Below are 16437 nucleotides of genomic sequence, written 5' to 3' on the forward strand. Positions count from 1 at the left end.
TACTGATGTACCATAATAAAGCTTTTAAAAAGCAATTCAATATGCATTCATTCAGCTCCTTACAAATATGTTGAAGAGCCTGTGTTGGAGGTTTGCAGCATTGGAGGTCAATGAAAATGTCCATGAAGCAAAAAGGCTGACTCTTATATAAAGATTGACTCTTTAGCTCAAATAGAAGAACTTTTTACTGGAAAAAGCAACATTTAAATATTGTATATGTTCTCATGCTGCTGCATGCAAGGTTGAATCCTCTCCATGAAAATGTTTCATGACCTTGTTCTACTGAAAGCTCACCTATACTGGCAATCTTCATCATTTAAAGCAGCAGTGGGTAGAATTGGCGCAAATATGATTATAAAACAATCACTATATCCTGACAGTAGTGCATGAGACAGGTAATCTTTGTCCGTTGGTGCTCTTAACGGCATCTGCAAGATTTCACAGACCGGAGGTAAACAACCAATCAGAGCCGAGCTGGAGCCTTGCCGTCTCTGAGCAGCTGTCAATCACTCGTGAACTCCGATCAAACGGTTAAACTAGGCAGCGCTGATAAAATATGAATCAATATTCTGTTACTGCAATGCCTTTTTCTCTCCTCAAATGTTTTCAGAAACATCTTGTAGTGTAATGTTTAGCTGTAAAATGCGAAAAATTTGTGACCCGGCAGACATGTTGAGATCAGTTGAGGAAATACCAAGCACCACCCACCAGCCGGAGTAAACTTTATCATTTTACAGCTAAATTACAAGATGTTTCTGATGGATTGATATTGATGATATTGATTCATATTTGATCAGCGCTGCCCATTTTGAACGTTTGATGAAAGTTCGCAAGTGATTGACAGCTGCCTCCGTTGAATGAACAGCCAATAGGAACGCTCTCTCTCTCTGAAATGACCTGTGATTGGTCAAAGTCTCCCGTCACAGGCTAGAATTTCTAAAGCCTGAAAACAGAGCCATGAGGAGGAGCAGAAGTCTAGTTTTCTCTCAGAACACTTGAATTACAATATGCTGAAAGGTTATTATGGAATTTTTGCCCAATGATGCCCAAAACATACTGCCTACTGCCACTTTGAAAGTAGATAAAAACAAAGCGAGGAATTTAGATATGTGCGTTATTATGCTGGAAAACTAATCAGTTAATCATATGTAATAAAAAGTAGCACTACAAAATGATTGATGGCTAAAATAGTTCCAGTACAGCAATAATAACATTGCGATAGTGTGAAATTGCTTACTGCATATACTACATGATAAACGTCAGATTTCTTCTCCAAAGAACTATGTAGCATTCTGTTTTTAAATCAAACACTAAAAATCCATTTGACACCTTGTTGTCTGCGTGTAGAAGCAGCTGTTTGAAGCAAGTCTGAGCCAGCCAAGGCTGTAGCATGCAGACAACACTGAGACAGAAAGCCAGACTGAGAGTAGCTAGATGATCTCTAGCCTTTGTTTGTTGCCCTCCTCCTGCTGTCTTTAGCTCCATAGGAGAGCCGTGCGCTGCTTTAGAGAGCATCAAATAACAGAGGGCTCACAGCATCGAGCACAGAAAGGACTGAGGCGGCGGGACAACTTAATACCATTCAACTACTAATTAACTAATTGAAAGACGAAAGTCCCCTAAATCTGGAAGTACAAGTAACGGATTGTGCCTCTTTGTGTCCGTACAGAAAGTGCTCATCCGTTTTAAAACGAGCCGTAAAATCAAGTGTACAGTGAGTGTGAAATCTCGTGGCTCGGCCCCCGTATTTGTCAATGAGATCAATGCTCTCTCTCTTATTACCGACAGCAACAAGAGCCCATAAAGACTTTGATTTATTGTCAACTCTTCTTTTTGTGCGTGTGGAGGAGCTGAACGGTGCTGTAGGTAGTGGTGAGTCAGGGCCTGTGAGGTCAATCACATGAAGCTGTAAAATGAGATGTAGCCCATGTTCATATAAGGGCCCCGAGTAGAGGAGGACAGGGGGAAAGAGGGAAAAAGATATAGAGCAGGGGGAGCTTCAGTGGAAAGAAATGGACTCCATTTTCGTCAGTCCTCCTCTCCAGCTGTCAGCCCACTCCCCGTCCCATGGGGGGTTGCCACGGTGACAGGAGGCCACATGTCTTGGGGGCGTCGTTTTGGTCAAAGGACCCCATTGTTCTTGTGTTAAGCCGTCTTCACTATGCCCGTCTGCCAGGGACAGGGGCTTCGGCTTCACACCCCTCACTCACACACACACACACACACACTCTCTCCCGCTCACTCTCAGACACAGAAGTCACACCCCACACCCACTTGTATAGAGGTGCAGCCGTTTGGCCGTACACTCACACAATAAAATCACAAAAACGGCCCCCAAGTTTTAAAATTAGACCGGGAAAAAAAAGACCTCACATGGGCACATGATGCTGTGAAAAACAAACAAACAGGAAACACACACAAGCTGATTCTTGTTCAGCAGTAGCATCCAACAAAAGCCCCTTTGACACAAATCAACTACTAAATTATTTCCTCTCTGACGACAACATCAGTTCCCATGACTTCTTTCATCTCCTCATAGATGATCAAGTTGACAGGGGGAATAACCGGCGACGGCAGCTCCACAGGTCCACCACCAGATGGCACAGTAGCCCCACCGCGTCAACCCAGATCTATATTAGTGGCTATATGACTCTGTCCATCAGTCTTCCAAGTGGGAATGCATAAGAGACCTTGGCTCACACTGAGAGCCAGAAAACCTCTGGCGTCCTTCAGCCAAGTGACTCTGACTTGATGTAAAAAGGAGCGAGTCAATTACCCAGTGATGGATAGATTACAGCCATGCATCATTCTGGAAGCCAATTTTCCAATGTGAACTGAATTTGAAACTCAATTTGTTACCGCTCTCTCCGTTCCGCCTTGACAGATGGATGGAGCCAGTAAAGAGGAGCTGATTTGAATCTGTGACTGGTGGAATCTGAGGTTAGAGGTCAATTTACTTCCAGACATTTGGCTGCGTTCGAAACGGACATCGGGGACGGCAATTTATGCAGCGACGCACTCGGTTACGGCTAAAAAAAGGTCCCGGTTTATGTGAAAGGAAAGCTGCTGTACTTGAACTGTACTGGCTGCGCAGCTGGGTCGTCACATTTGTGGAGATAGTGGCTTTTTATTATCTGGATGAATTCCTTTCGGATGAGTCTAAATCATCCGTTTAAATGAACACAGTTTGGTCTAATGAGGTGTCTTTATTTGCAACCAAAGCATTTAATCAGTCTAGCAAGGTACATTTTGACATTCCAGGAAAGTCATTGAGAACACAAACTTATTTCTGATTTGATGCAACGTTTTAAGACAATCTTATTGACAGCAGACTAAAACCATTAAAAGCTCAGATAACACCATGAGATGGGGACCTCTTCTGGACATTTACCTGTATGTCAACAGTTTGGATCACTGAGAAAAAAAGAAAAGAAAAGTCCAGCAACCACAAATAAACAGAACTGTTCAAGCTTATTAATTAGATTCTCTCCATTTTCTCCCCCCTCTCCCCCCGTTACTATTCCATCATTATTACCCCCTCTTCCTGCCCAGCCTTGCATGACAGATGGTGAATGCAGTACAGCCATCTTCATCTATCCACAAAGAGTAGATATTGACTTGGAGATGCTCGATCCAATGACTTTGGAGAGCGAGTCTGAGGATGCACTGTGATTACCAGCTGAGTGGTTGGATATTGATTGGGAGGTGGTCAGCAGAGATGATTGGGCTCACAGGGTATTGACTGGCTTGGTTAGCGGAGGGGAAACTGGCTACAAATTACTGGTCAGCTCTAATAATTCACAGGGAACAAAGGCGTCGATGCTGTGGCTAATATAAAACAATCAGCCTGCTCTTTGGAAAAAATCATTTCATTTAATCTGTATAAAACAGGGTAGGTATGTATGATGAATGTATTAGTTATCCCTCTTTAATCTCAGTTTATGTTCATGTAGTTTCTCATGAAGCGTCGTCTTGTGTCTCCTCAGGGTCTTGTGTCTCCTGAGGGAGTGGAGGTGGGACAGGTGGAGCAGCACTGAGCCGGCGGGCCCGGGTCCTCCTGCGGGCCTCTTTATTGGAGACAGGGGAGGTCCAAGCCATCCAGGCGAGGCCTGCACTGTTGCTGCTGTGCTGCTCTGCATTGCTCTGGTTCCTCAGGCTGCGGCGCACTGAGCGCTGCCCTCTGCTGGCGACAGGTTTGAACACATCCTCAAAGTTAAAGTCAGCCTGCCAGGGGGCGAGCTGCGGATCGGCTGCTCCCCCCTCATCCTGGCTCTCGGAGCTTGGCCTGATGTTGTTTTCCTGCTGGCTAGCTGCTTGCTCTCCCTGGAGAAGGGTCTCCTCCACTTCATGGTGCTCCTCTGCCTGGTTGCCCTGCTCCTGTAGCACCGAGCTCTTCACAGATCTCTTCCTGCCCCGCTTGGCTCTTCTCCGTGCTGGCAGACTCAAAGTGTTGCTGGATTCTTCCGCTGAAGACGGGCAGTCTGAGGTGGGTGCATCCAGACTGCCGTGACATTCTAATTTTCCATCTGAATCTGAGTGAGTCTGCGTGTCATCAGTGTCTTCAGTGTCGACTTCTCCTTGTTCAGGTGCAGTGTGGTGCAGCGGGGTTTCCCTCGATGCCTCAAGGTTTGTAGTGGTTTGGTCTTCACAGTGCTCCTCCGTCTTTCCTCCACTCTGATCCATAGCCTCCTCACTGAGCTCATCATCGGATATACTGACCTTCCTTTTCTTCAGTCCTCTCCCTCTGACCCTCGGCCTTGACGACCTCCTGCCCCTCCCTGTGCTGCTTTCTGTACTGGAGCTGAGAGATGTGTCGGAATCCTCTGAAGGATTTTCCGAGACTTTTGTCACAGTGAGGTCACATATCGGTTGGGTGTCCATAGCCATGTCAGGGTTCAAGTGGGTCTCCTGATTTGGGGCTGTTGGGAGAAATGACGAAAAAAGAAAAAAACATTATCAATGAATTAATTTCTACCAATCACTGCTGCTCCACAAGTTCTAACTTTTCAGGAATCAAAAATAAATTTAGTGACCATAGATTTTGAAAGGTCGTACGTTATGGAAAAATTTATATGGAGGGAAAAAAAGAATGTTTTCACATGATTGTCCATAGTTAATCGCGATTAATCACACATTTTTTATCTGTTCAAAATGTACCTTAAAGGGAGATTTTGTCAAGTATTTAATACTCTTATCAACATGGAGTGGGTTAATATGCTGCTTTATGCAAATGTATATATATATTTATTATTGGAAACCAATTAACACAAAACAATGACAAATATTGTCCAGAAACCCTCACAGGTACTGCATTTATCATAAAAAATATGCTCAAATCATAACAGGCAACAACAGCTGTCAGTGTGTCAGTGTGCTGACTTGACTATGACTTGCCCCAAACTGCGTGTGATTATCATAAAGTGGGCATGTCTGTAAAGGGGAGACTCGTGGGTACCCATAGAACCCATTTACATTCACATTTCTTGAGGTCAGAGGTCAAGGGACCCCTTTGAAAATGACCATGCCAGTTTTTCCTCGCCAAGATTTTGCGTAAATTTGGAGCGTTATTTAGCCTCCTTCGCGACAAGCTAGTATTGCTCGTTGGTACCAATGGATTCTTTAGGTTTTCTAGTTTCATATGATGCCGGTATCTTCACTCTAGCTTTAACACAACCTCCGAAAGATAAGCGGCCTGTCGGATTTTTAAGAGGTTAATTAAAAATGGCAAGTTGCATTAAAGAAATTAGTGATGTTAAACAAGTCATCTTTGACGGCCCTAAAATTGAGTGACTCATAACCATAGATTTTGAAGGGCTGTACGTTATGGAAAAATGCATCTGCGAAAGCATAGAAGCGAAACCCATAATGAACTCTCCATAAGATAAACCTACTGCCTGCATGTTTTTACCTGTGCAGCTCGTAGAGGCAGTCTGCTGTGCTGCTGGAGACTGGCCGAAGAGGGACAACCTCTCAGTGATGGGGCTCAGGTTGGGGTCTTTAGAGGCGTACGCCCGAGAGCCGTACAGGGAGCGGTCCACGTCCCTGTTCCATCGCCGGGCTGCTGCGGCGGTCTTCTGTGGAAAGACAATCCACATTATTAGAAAGGTTTGACTTGACATGTCGACGTCAACTGAAGTTTGATATCATCTCAGTGAGTACATTAACATATTTTTTGTGTAGACGCTCTGTCAGAGGCTGAAGGCAGGTAGATTACTGAATTCATTAATAAATATATTTGGATAAATCCACTGTAAAAGAAATGTGGTGCAAAACATTCAAATGAAAACAGTATTCACAAATAAAACATTTTCTGATCACGCAGTTTATAGTTAAAGTATTTACCTCTCCACAGGAGCTGGCGCGGTTATACATTGTTATTGGGAAAAATGTGTGTTATTCCCCTTCCCTAACACAGTATTATTGTGTTCAAATGTATTACGTATCGAGATAAGCCCTTTGAGATGTACCATTTCGTTTTGAGAGGGTAATTAATTCCTATTTGGTTTGCCCTCTGATTACAAAGGTTCCGTCTGAATGACACCTTGTGCTTTGTACAGTGGATCTCGGAGTATTTACACGCCGCTTTAATTACATCTCTGCCCACATTCTGCGCAGTGAAATGGCAGAACTGAAAGTTATTTGGCTGACCTGACGAACAGAAAACCATTATAGACCGAAACACAGTCCTGACTTGGAGCCTGTATGAAAAAAACAAAACAACTACAAAGCTGTCAGAGGAGCCAGACACTACAGGCTCAGTAAATGGACTGTTGTAATGAGTAAGGATAGCTACACTTCAAACAACTTGTTTGATGCATAGGGGAATGTATTGTCAACTACAATCCACCTGCTCTGCTGCTGTACTGGATAAACTTCCATCCAGAGTGATGTGTGTGGTTAGTTTAGAAGCACAGCTCTTGTGACTCTCCCTTTGCTGTACTCATCTGGATTATCCCATTTATTCATTTTGTCTGAATGCGCTTGAAAGGATAAGTCTGGTGATATTCTTATTAGGGGGTAGTACTTTCTAAAAGTAGCAGAACTTTCGGGGTGGAGTTTGCAGGGATGTCCGTCGCGGATATGGTAAAACACACACACAGCGCCGCTGCTACAACGGCTTCAACTCGTGTACCGCTTCATTCCTAACATTTCTCTTTGTTTGATAACTTTAAAAGTAAAGTTAAGCTCTGCTGTCAGCTTCCTGACTCATTTAAAAAAAGACAGAAACAAAAAGAGAGATTCCGAGGGGCGAGCGGTAACGTTAGAGGAAGGAGACAGCGCCACGGTGCTGTGAATGAGAGAAAAGAGTTATTTTCTGACTGTTTCGTGGCGGTTAACGCTCTAGAGCACAAATAAATTACCATCAAACACTCAACAGATGATTTAGTGTGGAGACAGACGCTCTTAGTTTAATTTTCCTCCTCTGTATTTCATTCATTACATTCAATGTGCATCAGTAAATATATGCAGCAGTAAATAACTAACGTTTATAGTTTTCCAACGTGTTTTTTAGATGAAACAGGTGAACACACTGAACAGCAGGCTGCAGAGTGTGTTTACCGCTGTGACCACCAGCAGCCCCTCGTCTCATGTCATGTTGCTTTTTCATATGTCAGCGGACTAATTTGCCTAATCTTAGTAGGTCTTTAGACCACGGTGGAAACGCAGACAACAGTGGGCTGAAGGAACCTTTTAGTTCCTTGAAAAGTAGTTTTAGGGACAAACTTGGTGGAAACACGGCTATATACGGGAAATGCAGACTTCCCGTTGATGTATTTTAGCCTCCGATTTTATGCATCAGTGGTGCTGACAAGTGCATCTGTTACTGCTTTGGTCACATACACAAGACTGTAGTACGATTTAACATACACGTTTCTTTTGGTGGAAAACCGGCTCATGATGAACATTGATTCCACCCCAACCCCTGCTAGATACTCAGCTGAAATTAGTCCCCAACAAATTCACTATTTATTTTGATGTTGAAACTACAATACTTGTCTGTTTTAGGAAATTAATTAGTGTTTTCTAAAAAAGTTTGTGACTTGTTTTTGAAGATATTCAGTAGGTATGAATGGCTCACGGCCAAGAGCCACAGACAGGGTAGGGAAGTATTGAGACTAACATTTGGCCTTTTTATGGGATTTGTTGACATAACAAAAATGTACCTGCCTCAACCTTTAACATGACTATATAAGTCATAATAAAACAATAAAAAGCACCTTTCTGCCTTGTCTAACTGCTTTCTACCATCATCTCTAACAGGTTCTCCACTCATGCACAACTTCAAATTAAAGATTTTATAATGGAATTCCCATCATTTATAATCCTGTGGTGAGCATGATAAATCGGTGGTGTGTGCCATATGGAGGGGAATCACTGGGGCATATAAACATACAGTACATACCCATAGTGCTTTACCCCCAACTCAGGCAAAGTAAGTTGTAGTTAGACTGAGCAGCGATAAGACTCCATGACTGCCTCCCAGAAAGACATGTCTGCAGAACCCTCGGTGGAGCGGTGTAAAGAGAAATCAAACGAGCAGACTCAGCCAACTCACCTTCATCCTCCCGGAGGCCGACTTGGCAGCAGAGCGTGTCGACCTCTTCACAGGTTCGCTCTCCTCTGGCTGCTGGGGGAGCAGAGTTGGCATGAGGATACATTATATAGACCGTCTCTCTCTCACACACACATACACACACACACATAAAGTAGATATCCTCGGATGCGATTTAGTTCAGATCCAGTGGAATTAAACAGTAGATTAGATGGGTGTATGTTATGACCCCTAAATTATTAAAAAAGACGTCTCGTCTGGTAAATGGAGATTTCTACAAGTGAGATCAAGCTGAAAGCAGTGTGTGGTAATAGCAGACCTTTCTCGTTCTGCTGCTGGAGCGAGCTGGAGCCTTACTGCTGGATGCATGCTCTGATCCTGGTTGCTATGAAAGACATTTACAAGTTTTCAGTATTTGACATGGAATTTTCACACAAACCTGTCACTGAATAAATGTGAAGCAAAGTGTTGCTAAAAATGATATCTTATGAACCCACAATGACCTATCAAAGAAAGCTCTAATGATGGCAGACCTTTTTCCTTCGGTTTCTAGCAGGAGCTGGAGATGGAGCTGGAGCTGGAGCTGGAGCTGAAGCTGGAGCTAGAGCTAGAGCTAGAGCTAGAGCTGCAGCTGGAGCTAGAGCTGGAGCTGGAGCTAGAGCTGGAGCTGGAGCTAGAGCTAGAGCTAGAGCTAGAGCTGCAGCTGGAGCTAGAGCTGGAGCTGGAGCTAGAGCTGGAGCTTCCACACCTGCTTCATGTTGTTTCTCCTTCTCTGGTAAGGACGTAGGCTCATCCAGGGTATCCATCTGGGAGGTTGTGCTGGCTTTAGTCTCAGACTCTGAGGAAAATTGACAGTATTGTAGTTGAAATGACCCCTATATAGACTTTGTCAGCTGTAGGTAATATTAATATTGATTATGTGGGTTAGTATGGTTAATGAAAACCAACAGGTACTAAACACAGCTGAATCCTGTACTGTCTTTGATACTCGTAAACAATTGGCCTGCTTTCTTAAGTTGACTTAAGCCCCGTTTCCACCGCAGGAACTTCCCCCGGAACTAGGAACCTTTTGAGGAACTCTTTGCATTTCGACTGCAGGGACCAGGATCTAAATTACGTTCCGGGGACATTTTCCGGGGCCTTTTTATAAAAAGGGGGCAGTACTTTCTAAAAGTACTGGAACTTTCGGGGTGGAGTTTACAGGGATGACTGTCATTGGAAGCGCAGACAACAGTTGGTTGAATTAACCTTTTAGTTCTTTGAAAAGTAGTTCCAGGGACTAAAATGACCAGGAACTTCTTGGTGGAAACGAGGCTTTAAAATAAAAAAAAAAACCTGAGCTGTTTGAGCTACGCACAACAAACGTATATTTCATATCTGTGAGGTCTTATAGCTTGACACTCTAGAATGCGTCAGGGGACGGGAGAGGGTGGAGAACAGGGAAAGATCTAAGACATAAAGTTAAAAAGTGGAGAAGTATGACGGTAGTTCACCTGTCAGATGCTGAGAAAGAGACTCCTCGTGGAAAGCAGTGTTTAAATTCAACGGCTGGGCGTCCCACGTACATTCTGAAAATACAGCAAGTGGAAAGAGCAGTTATCACACAAACAGAGTCTACGAGAGGCAATAAGCTACAACTCTCAGGGTAAATAAACTGTAATACTCAACCTGTATCTCTCATCTCCACAGAGTCCATCTCCTCCATTGAAGGGAAAACAATCTAGGAAGACAAAATAGAGAAACACAATGCTGTTCAATGCTGACTGTAACATACAGATAGTGGGGCATATTCTGGCTCTTGTAAGATATATGCAATTATTAAACAACATAGCTCATACATGTAATCTCTTCAGAATTCTATCCAGTCATAATTTACAAGTACACTAAGAGGAAAAAGCGGACCCGTGGCGTTTCCATGTGTCAATACTAATAACAAAAACAGCCCTAGTTGTTTGTGAAAATCTTGGATGTTTGTAGTGGAGAGCGACCTGGATTATCCAGGTTATTTCAATGTTGTAACTATTATTTTATGACATGCACATAACAGTATAAACACCATGCTAGCACCACAGAAACATTACCAGTCTTTCTCCATCCTTCTCTTCACTGTCCTCTCCCACAGACTGCATTCTGCGGTAGCGAGGCATTGCAAGAGTGGGCGAGGCACCAAACACAGTGGGGCTGTTGAGATCCAGCTGAGCTCGTGGTGTTTGGGATTCGCTCCTCTGCGGTGTCTTCAGCGCCGAGCGCGGCTGTAAGCTCCCACCCGGTGTGGGTGCCCGGGCCGGCGTGCCCCCCTTCTTTAACGGTGTGCTGGGGGGCAGGTTCTTATCGAAGACCTCGGGAAGGAGCGGACCTCCAAAGTGCACCCTCTTTTTCTTCTCCTTAACCGTGGACGTCCCCGTGGAGTCATCCTCTCCTGCAGAGACAGGAATGCACAAATAAGCCAATTACCTTTTTGTTGCACTCGTTACACAATGTATGAAGAGGCAGAAAATAAAGCTACTATAAACTCTTTTGCATTAATATTTGGTAAAACTCTCAATCATCTTACAGAAAAAAAATTCAAAAGAAAAAGGCTGATTACAAATGTATCTATGGTTCAGGGGGCTTAAAAGTTTAATCAACATAGATTTAAGGTTTTCAGATGTCAGTCACACCAGTTAGACAAGAAAATAGAAGAAACCGAAAACACCAATTAATCTATTAGACAATATTTTCTATATCTTTTGTATGCCATTTTATAACTAGGGATGGGTATCTTTAAGATTCAAGATCAAGATCAAATTAATAACAAAATTATATAAATTAATATAAATTTAATATAATATAATATAAAATATAAATTAACATTCGAGTAGCAACTGAAACAGCAGTGTTTTGAACAAATCACTTATAATTTGATAATTAAAATGTTAAATGAATGAAATAAATAATTATTTATACTATAAGAAACGGTCATGTTTTGAACAATCACTGTTATAAACTATAATGTGATGATGGACGGGGCAACGAGGGGATGAACTATGAGCTGGTCTGTTGAAAACTGTGCACTTCTCCACCTGTATCTGATGCACTTTAGCTAGATGTTTTGACAGATTGCTCGTGTTTCCGCCCATACAAGCAAAAGACTTCTTGCACTTTTGGAAACGAGCGTTGTCTGCATCGACTCGACTGAAGTATAACCACACTTTGGACCGTTTTGTTCTCCGGTCTCTGTGTGTCCGTGTGTCTGTGTGTGTGTGGGAGAGAGACGTACACAGACGACAGGCTGAGAGAGAGATCTCTCCTCTGGATTGGAAAATGCATCATTACCTCCGCTAAGGCCGAAGGCCTAAGAAGGAGGTCATGTTTTCACCGGCGTTATTTTGTTGGTTTGTTTGTCTGTTAGCAGGATTACTTCAAAAGTCCACAATGGATTTGAATAAAATGTTTTGGAGGGGTGGGCTGTGGCACAATGAACAATCTATTAGATTTTGGTGCCGATCCGGATCATGATCCGACTTCAGGATTTTTTTCAACTCCAGTCAGTCTGTGCATTAACACCACATGCCTTATGACATGCGCAATGTAACTGATGACGCTTTCTTGACGCGTCACCCTGCCTCTTTCATTCTGCCTACAGAGAGACAGAGAGAGAGCGGGGGGTGGAGGGAGGGAGGGCACCTGTAAATTCTGCTATTTTTCACATTAAACTCGGTGAAATTACAGTTTGATGAGTTCGACCAAAGCATACGTGATTGTTGGAGAGAGTAACGACGACGGTTTAGGTGAGTTTTACTTTGTTTCTGTCCAGTTTGAATGAAGTGTTTTACGATGCTCTGCTACGTACAACTGATTTCGACATACACAAAAATACACGTGGATGATGGCGCAAGCTGGGGAGGGGGTTGGGGAGGGGTTGCAATCGTACTTGGGCAGCTTGGCGGAGGTCTGCTCTCTCCAAGTGCCATTCTAGTTGACTAATGTTTTGATCTTATTACAAATTAGAAACAGAGTTTGTGAGATCAAAGATAACATTTATGTAGCCTAAATAATTAGAAAATGTATTTTTCTTAATTTCTCCAAAACCGATAGCAGAACCATCAGAGCTCATCGATACTACGGTTTTGAAAAAATTTGCCCCGGGGCTTGTTTAATACCAGGTTTTGGTACCCGACTAAACTTGAGATAATATACTGTATGTATAATTTAACTGTATCTGTGATATAAGGACTACTTATCATGAAGTAAATATTGTTCTTAGAAATTTTAAAAGTTGCAGCTTTTTAACACAACTAAAAAAAAATCATGTCTGTGGTATCAGGACAACTGAATTTGCTAATCCATGTACAGGTCTAGTGAGTGATGGGTGCTGGTCCCTACATTGCACATCTGTTGCATATTCATCCCATTTTGGTCTATTTGATACCAACATTGTCATTTCATGAGAACCATTAACACCCCCCTTTATAGCTAATACACACATGGTGTACTCCAACACAGAAAACTCAAATGCTGTTAATTAACATGAATTTCCTCTCTGGAAATACAACTTTGACACTCTCCTGGTATGCAGCCTGGATACACTGCGTCAAGCTTAGCTCTGTATACCGAGCCTCAAAGGCAGGGCTGAACCGAGATAAAAGGCATGGGCCGCTGAGAGCACTGAGTGTTTACCCGTGGGCTTCATCTCCAACAGAGAAGGGAGAGAGGGGAGAGAGGGGAGGTGGAAGGGGGAGGCAGGCCGTGTTGGTGAAGCGGCTGCGGGATCATCAGGCGGTGGTCGGCCGTGGCTTTGGAGTTCAAAGACGCCGTCCTGTTGAGAGAGAATATATGAGTGCCCCCCCAACTCTGCTGGACTGTTGTTCAAGGAGCTTCACAGAGCAGATTGTTAAGTGTGAGTGAACGTTATTGTGTACAAAATCTGATTCATCTAATCAGTTCGCTGTAGGTGTCCTTTACATTTCTTTCCTATAATATTTACACCTGATCCACTGACAAAAATGTGTTGACCAAATCTTGTGTAAATACATTTTAAACAACAGCTGTCAGCACTGACCTAAGTAACAAGAAAGTGCATTTCATCATTTCTTCATCACCTGTTGAAAACTTAATGTGGGGCAAAAGGAGCAGGAAATGCTCAGTTAACATTAGCTTAACACAGTGGTTCTCAAACTTTTTCTGTCATCCCCCTTTGGAGGAAGATATTTTCCAGTGTATTGCAGTCCTGGGGGACCCAAGTCAAAAGCAAAGCAAACTGCAGCCTATGCAGTTAATATATTTTAAATAGAATAGATGGATAAAACGTTTGCCCTGGGTCCAAATTTAAAGTGTCACACACTCTCAGGGGGGTAGGGGCACTCTGTCAGTCATTGTGAAGGAGACAGACACAGATTCACTCATGTGCTTTGGTCTATATTCATTTTACACAAATAAAATAATAATAAACAGTTATTTTTCTTCAGATGACATTAATTACATAACTAATAATTAGGACTGTTAATCGATTAAAATAGTTAATCGCATGAGTAGTATTTAAGTGACAAATATTGTCCAGAAAACCCTCACAGGTACTGCATTTAGCATAACAAAATATGCTCAAATCATAACATGGCAAACTCAAACAGCTGTCGGTGTGTCAGTGTGCTGACTTGACTATGACTTGCCACCAAACCCATTTTCATTCACATATCTTGAGTTCAGAGGTCAAGGGACCCCTTTGAAAATGGCCATGCCAGTTTTTCCTTGGCAAACTTTAGCTAAGTTTGGACCTCCTTCGCAATAAGCTAGGATGACATGGTTGGTACCGATAGATTCCTCAGGTTTTCATATGATAGCAGTAGCTTCACTCTAGCTTTAAAACTGAGCCCGCTACAAACTAAAAATTGCAAGTCTCTCATCATCTCCCACCGCCTTCATTAGTATTTATATTTATAAATGGCTGCTAGAACGCCCCGTTACAGGTGCGTGTGAGAGAGAAAACAGTTTTTTTAAGATAAAAACGTAGTGAATTTTGGAAATAACGCAATATCTCTTTTTTTCAATAAATTTGGACTTTTGGACTGAAGCAATTACAGAGACGGAGAGAGCGTCGCGTCGCTCGCTCTGTGTGTGTTTGAAAGAGAGGAGGGAAGAGAAGGTGGAGGGCGGGCTAATGTTTCTGTAAGTTTAGTAACAATTAGAACGTCAACGTTATGAATGAAGCTTTGAACTACTTCGTCATATTTTCTTTTGATTGCCGTCAGATGAGCATGTTGTCTTGTTCGTCTCCGCATCATCTTCTGTTTATCTTTTTGTCCCCGTCAAATATCTGTCCATACTGTAAACCTACAGACTACCTGTCTGAATGAACACCACTGCTACCGTGGATGTACAAAGAGTCGATTTGTTTCCTGATCCGCTGTGAAAAAGATTCCGACGTCAAAACATTAATTGCACGTCATATTTTCTCCCGGTCAGGCGCGCCCCACAGCTTGAGAACCACTGGCTTAACACGACAAATACAGATCCAATATAGCCGCAAAAAAAAAGAATCAGAAAAAACTGAGGCTGTCATATCTTTAGATCGGAGTGCAGAGGACTTAAAACAGTCATAGTAACATTTCTAAAAATGGTGCTTTCTCTCTTGTTGCCTGCATGACCAGACAGGTTGAGCACTTTAGGGCAAGCCAGCACTTTGTTGAGGGAGGATATCGTCACAGTCACTATAATGTAGCTCTGCCTTGTTATCACCTGCAGCGCGGATGCAGTTGAGAAGTGTATGATTACTGCTTGGCACCATGTTTGCAATGGAAGTGTGCTATACTGAGCCTGTGGGCGAAGGCCATTACATGTTTCATTCACAAAATTGTGTGCTTAGTTATTTAAAGTTACACATATCACTTCATGTCACTTCCTTTTAGCATTTTAAAAACACCAGCTTGAATTCTTACTGAGTCTGGTTGTGCTGTAATTACAAAACACATCTTTACTGGTTTTGATGATTTTTTTTCCCGTGTGAAAAAAATAAGGTAAAGTCATTCTGTTAGTCAAGTGGCATTATCACAGGGGGAAGCCATGTGCGTCATAGCAGAATCACAAAAGTCTACACTCATTTCTCTGTGATTCACTCCTAACTTTTTTTGTGCATGTGTGTGTATGTGTGTATGTGTGTGTGTGTATGTGTGTGTGTGTGTGTGTGTGTGTTGCAGTCTGGATTAAGACCTAACCTGTTGGTTCTTAGCAGGGGAACAGGCTTCGAGCTCAAAGTCAATGTGGAGCGTTGGGGATATAAGCACAGCTTGGGCCTCTACCACAGTCGCACTGGATGGCTGTGGTCCCTGTGTCAACACCTGCGTCACTGGTTCTTCCTCCTCCTGTGGATATGATTAAGGAATTCCCACTGTTTCATTCATTCTGCTGCACAGCACCACAACAGCAAGAACACTATTACCATGGAGACGGGAAATGCTAAATTTACCAAACTGATGTTTTAGTGCTGTTTAAAATGACACAGAAATCTTGAAGTTGCATTTCACAGAATACAAGCAGAAGTTCAGAGTTAAAAAAAAACAAAAGACAAAAAGATGCAATGATAAATAAATAAACTTCAATACCCAGCACTTAAATCAAACTTGCTTGAGAGTTTCTCTTTTTGGATGCTTGTATTTAAAAAGGCCTGTGTAACACCGAGATCTAACATTCATAGAGGAGTTAAAAATAATCAGCGGATTCAATGGAAGCTGAGTACAGAGAGGGAAAACCTTTTAGTTCAATTATTTAAAGCAGTCAAGTAAGTACATGGTCAGAGAGAGTGTACCTGCTGCTCCTCCAAACTGAAGTGGAGGATAGGAGCGCTGGCCTCTCTAATCTCCACCTCACAGCCTCTTAGGGGGCCCAGGCGCCTCCTCTTGCTGGGTATG

The 16437-nt window shown here is 42.8% G+C and overlaps 1 protein-coding gene across 6 annotated transcripts in view; it reads right to left on the reverse strand.

The window, feature by feature from the left end:
* Window positions 1-3191: 3191 nt before the first annotated feature.
* Window positions 3192-16437, reverse strand: part of cdca2 (cell division cycle associated 2) — a 24339-nt gene continuing 11093 nt past the window's right edge. For 2 of the 6 annotated variants that reach the window (XM_037778629.1, XM_037778634.1), the window contains 11 exons: window positions 16335-16437; window positions 15745-15891; window positions 13214-13352; window positions 10636-10973; window positions 10223-10274; window positions 10048-10122; window positions 9088-9392; window positions 8874-8939; window positions 8558-8629; window positions 5909-6074; window positions 3192-4919 (listed from right to left, as the gene is read on the reverse strand). The exon at window positions 16335-16437 is cut by the window's right edge and continues 52 nt beyond it. In XM_037778629.1, coding sequence (XP_037634557.1) covers window positions 3958-4919; window positions 5909-6074; window positions 8558-8629; window positions 8874-8939; window positions 9088-9392; window positions 10048-10122; window positions 10223-10274; window positions 10636-10973; window positions 13214-13352; window positions 15745-15891; window positions 16335-16437 — 2425 coding nt within the window. In that variant the 3' untranslated portion in view covers window positions 3192-3957. The remainder of the gene's footprint in view (window positions 4920-5908; window positions 6075-8557; window positions 8630-8873; window positions 8940-9087; window positions 9393-10047; window positions 10123-10222; window positions 10275-10635; window positions 10974-13213; window positions 13353-15744; window positions 15892-16334) is intronic. The other 4 variants (XM_037778633.1, XM_037778632.1, XM_037778631.1 and 1 more) reach the window with 4 other exon arrangements.

Source organism: Sebastes umbrosus, chromosome 8 (genome assembly GCF_015220745.1).
Source record: "Sebastes umbrosus isolate fSebUmb1 chromosome 8, fSebUmb1.pri, whole genome shotgun sequence".
Lineage (NCBI taxonomy): Eukaryota > Metazoa > Chordata > Actinopteri > Perciformes > Sebastidae > Sebastes > Sebastes umbrosus.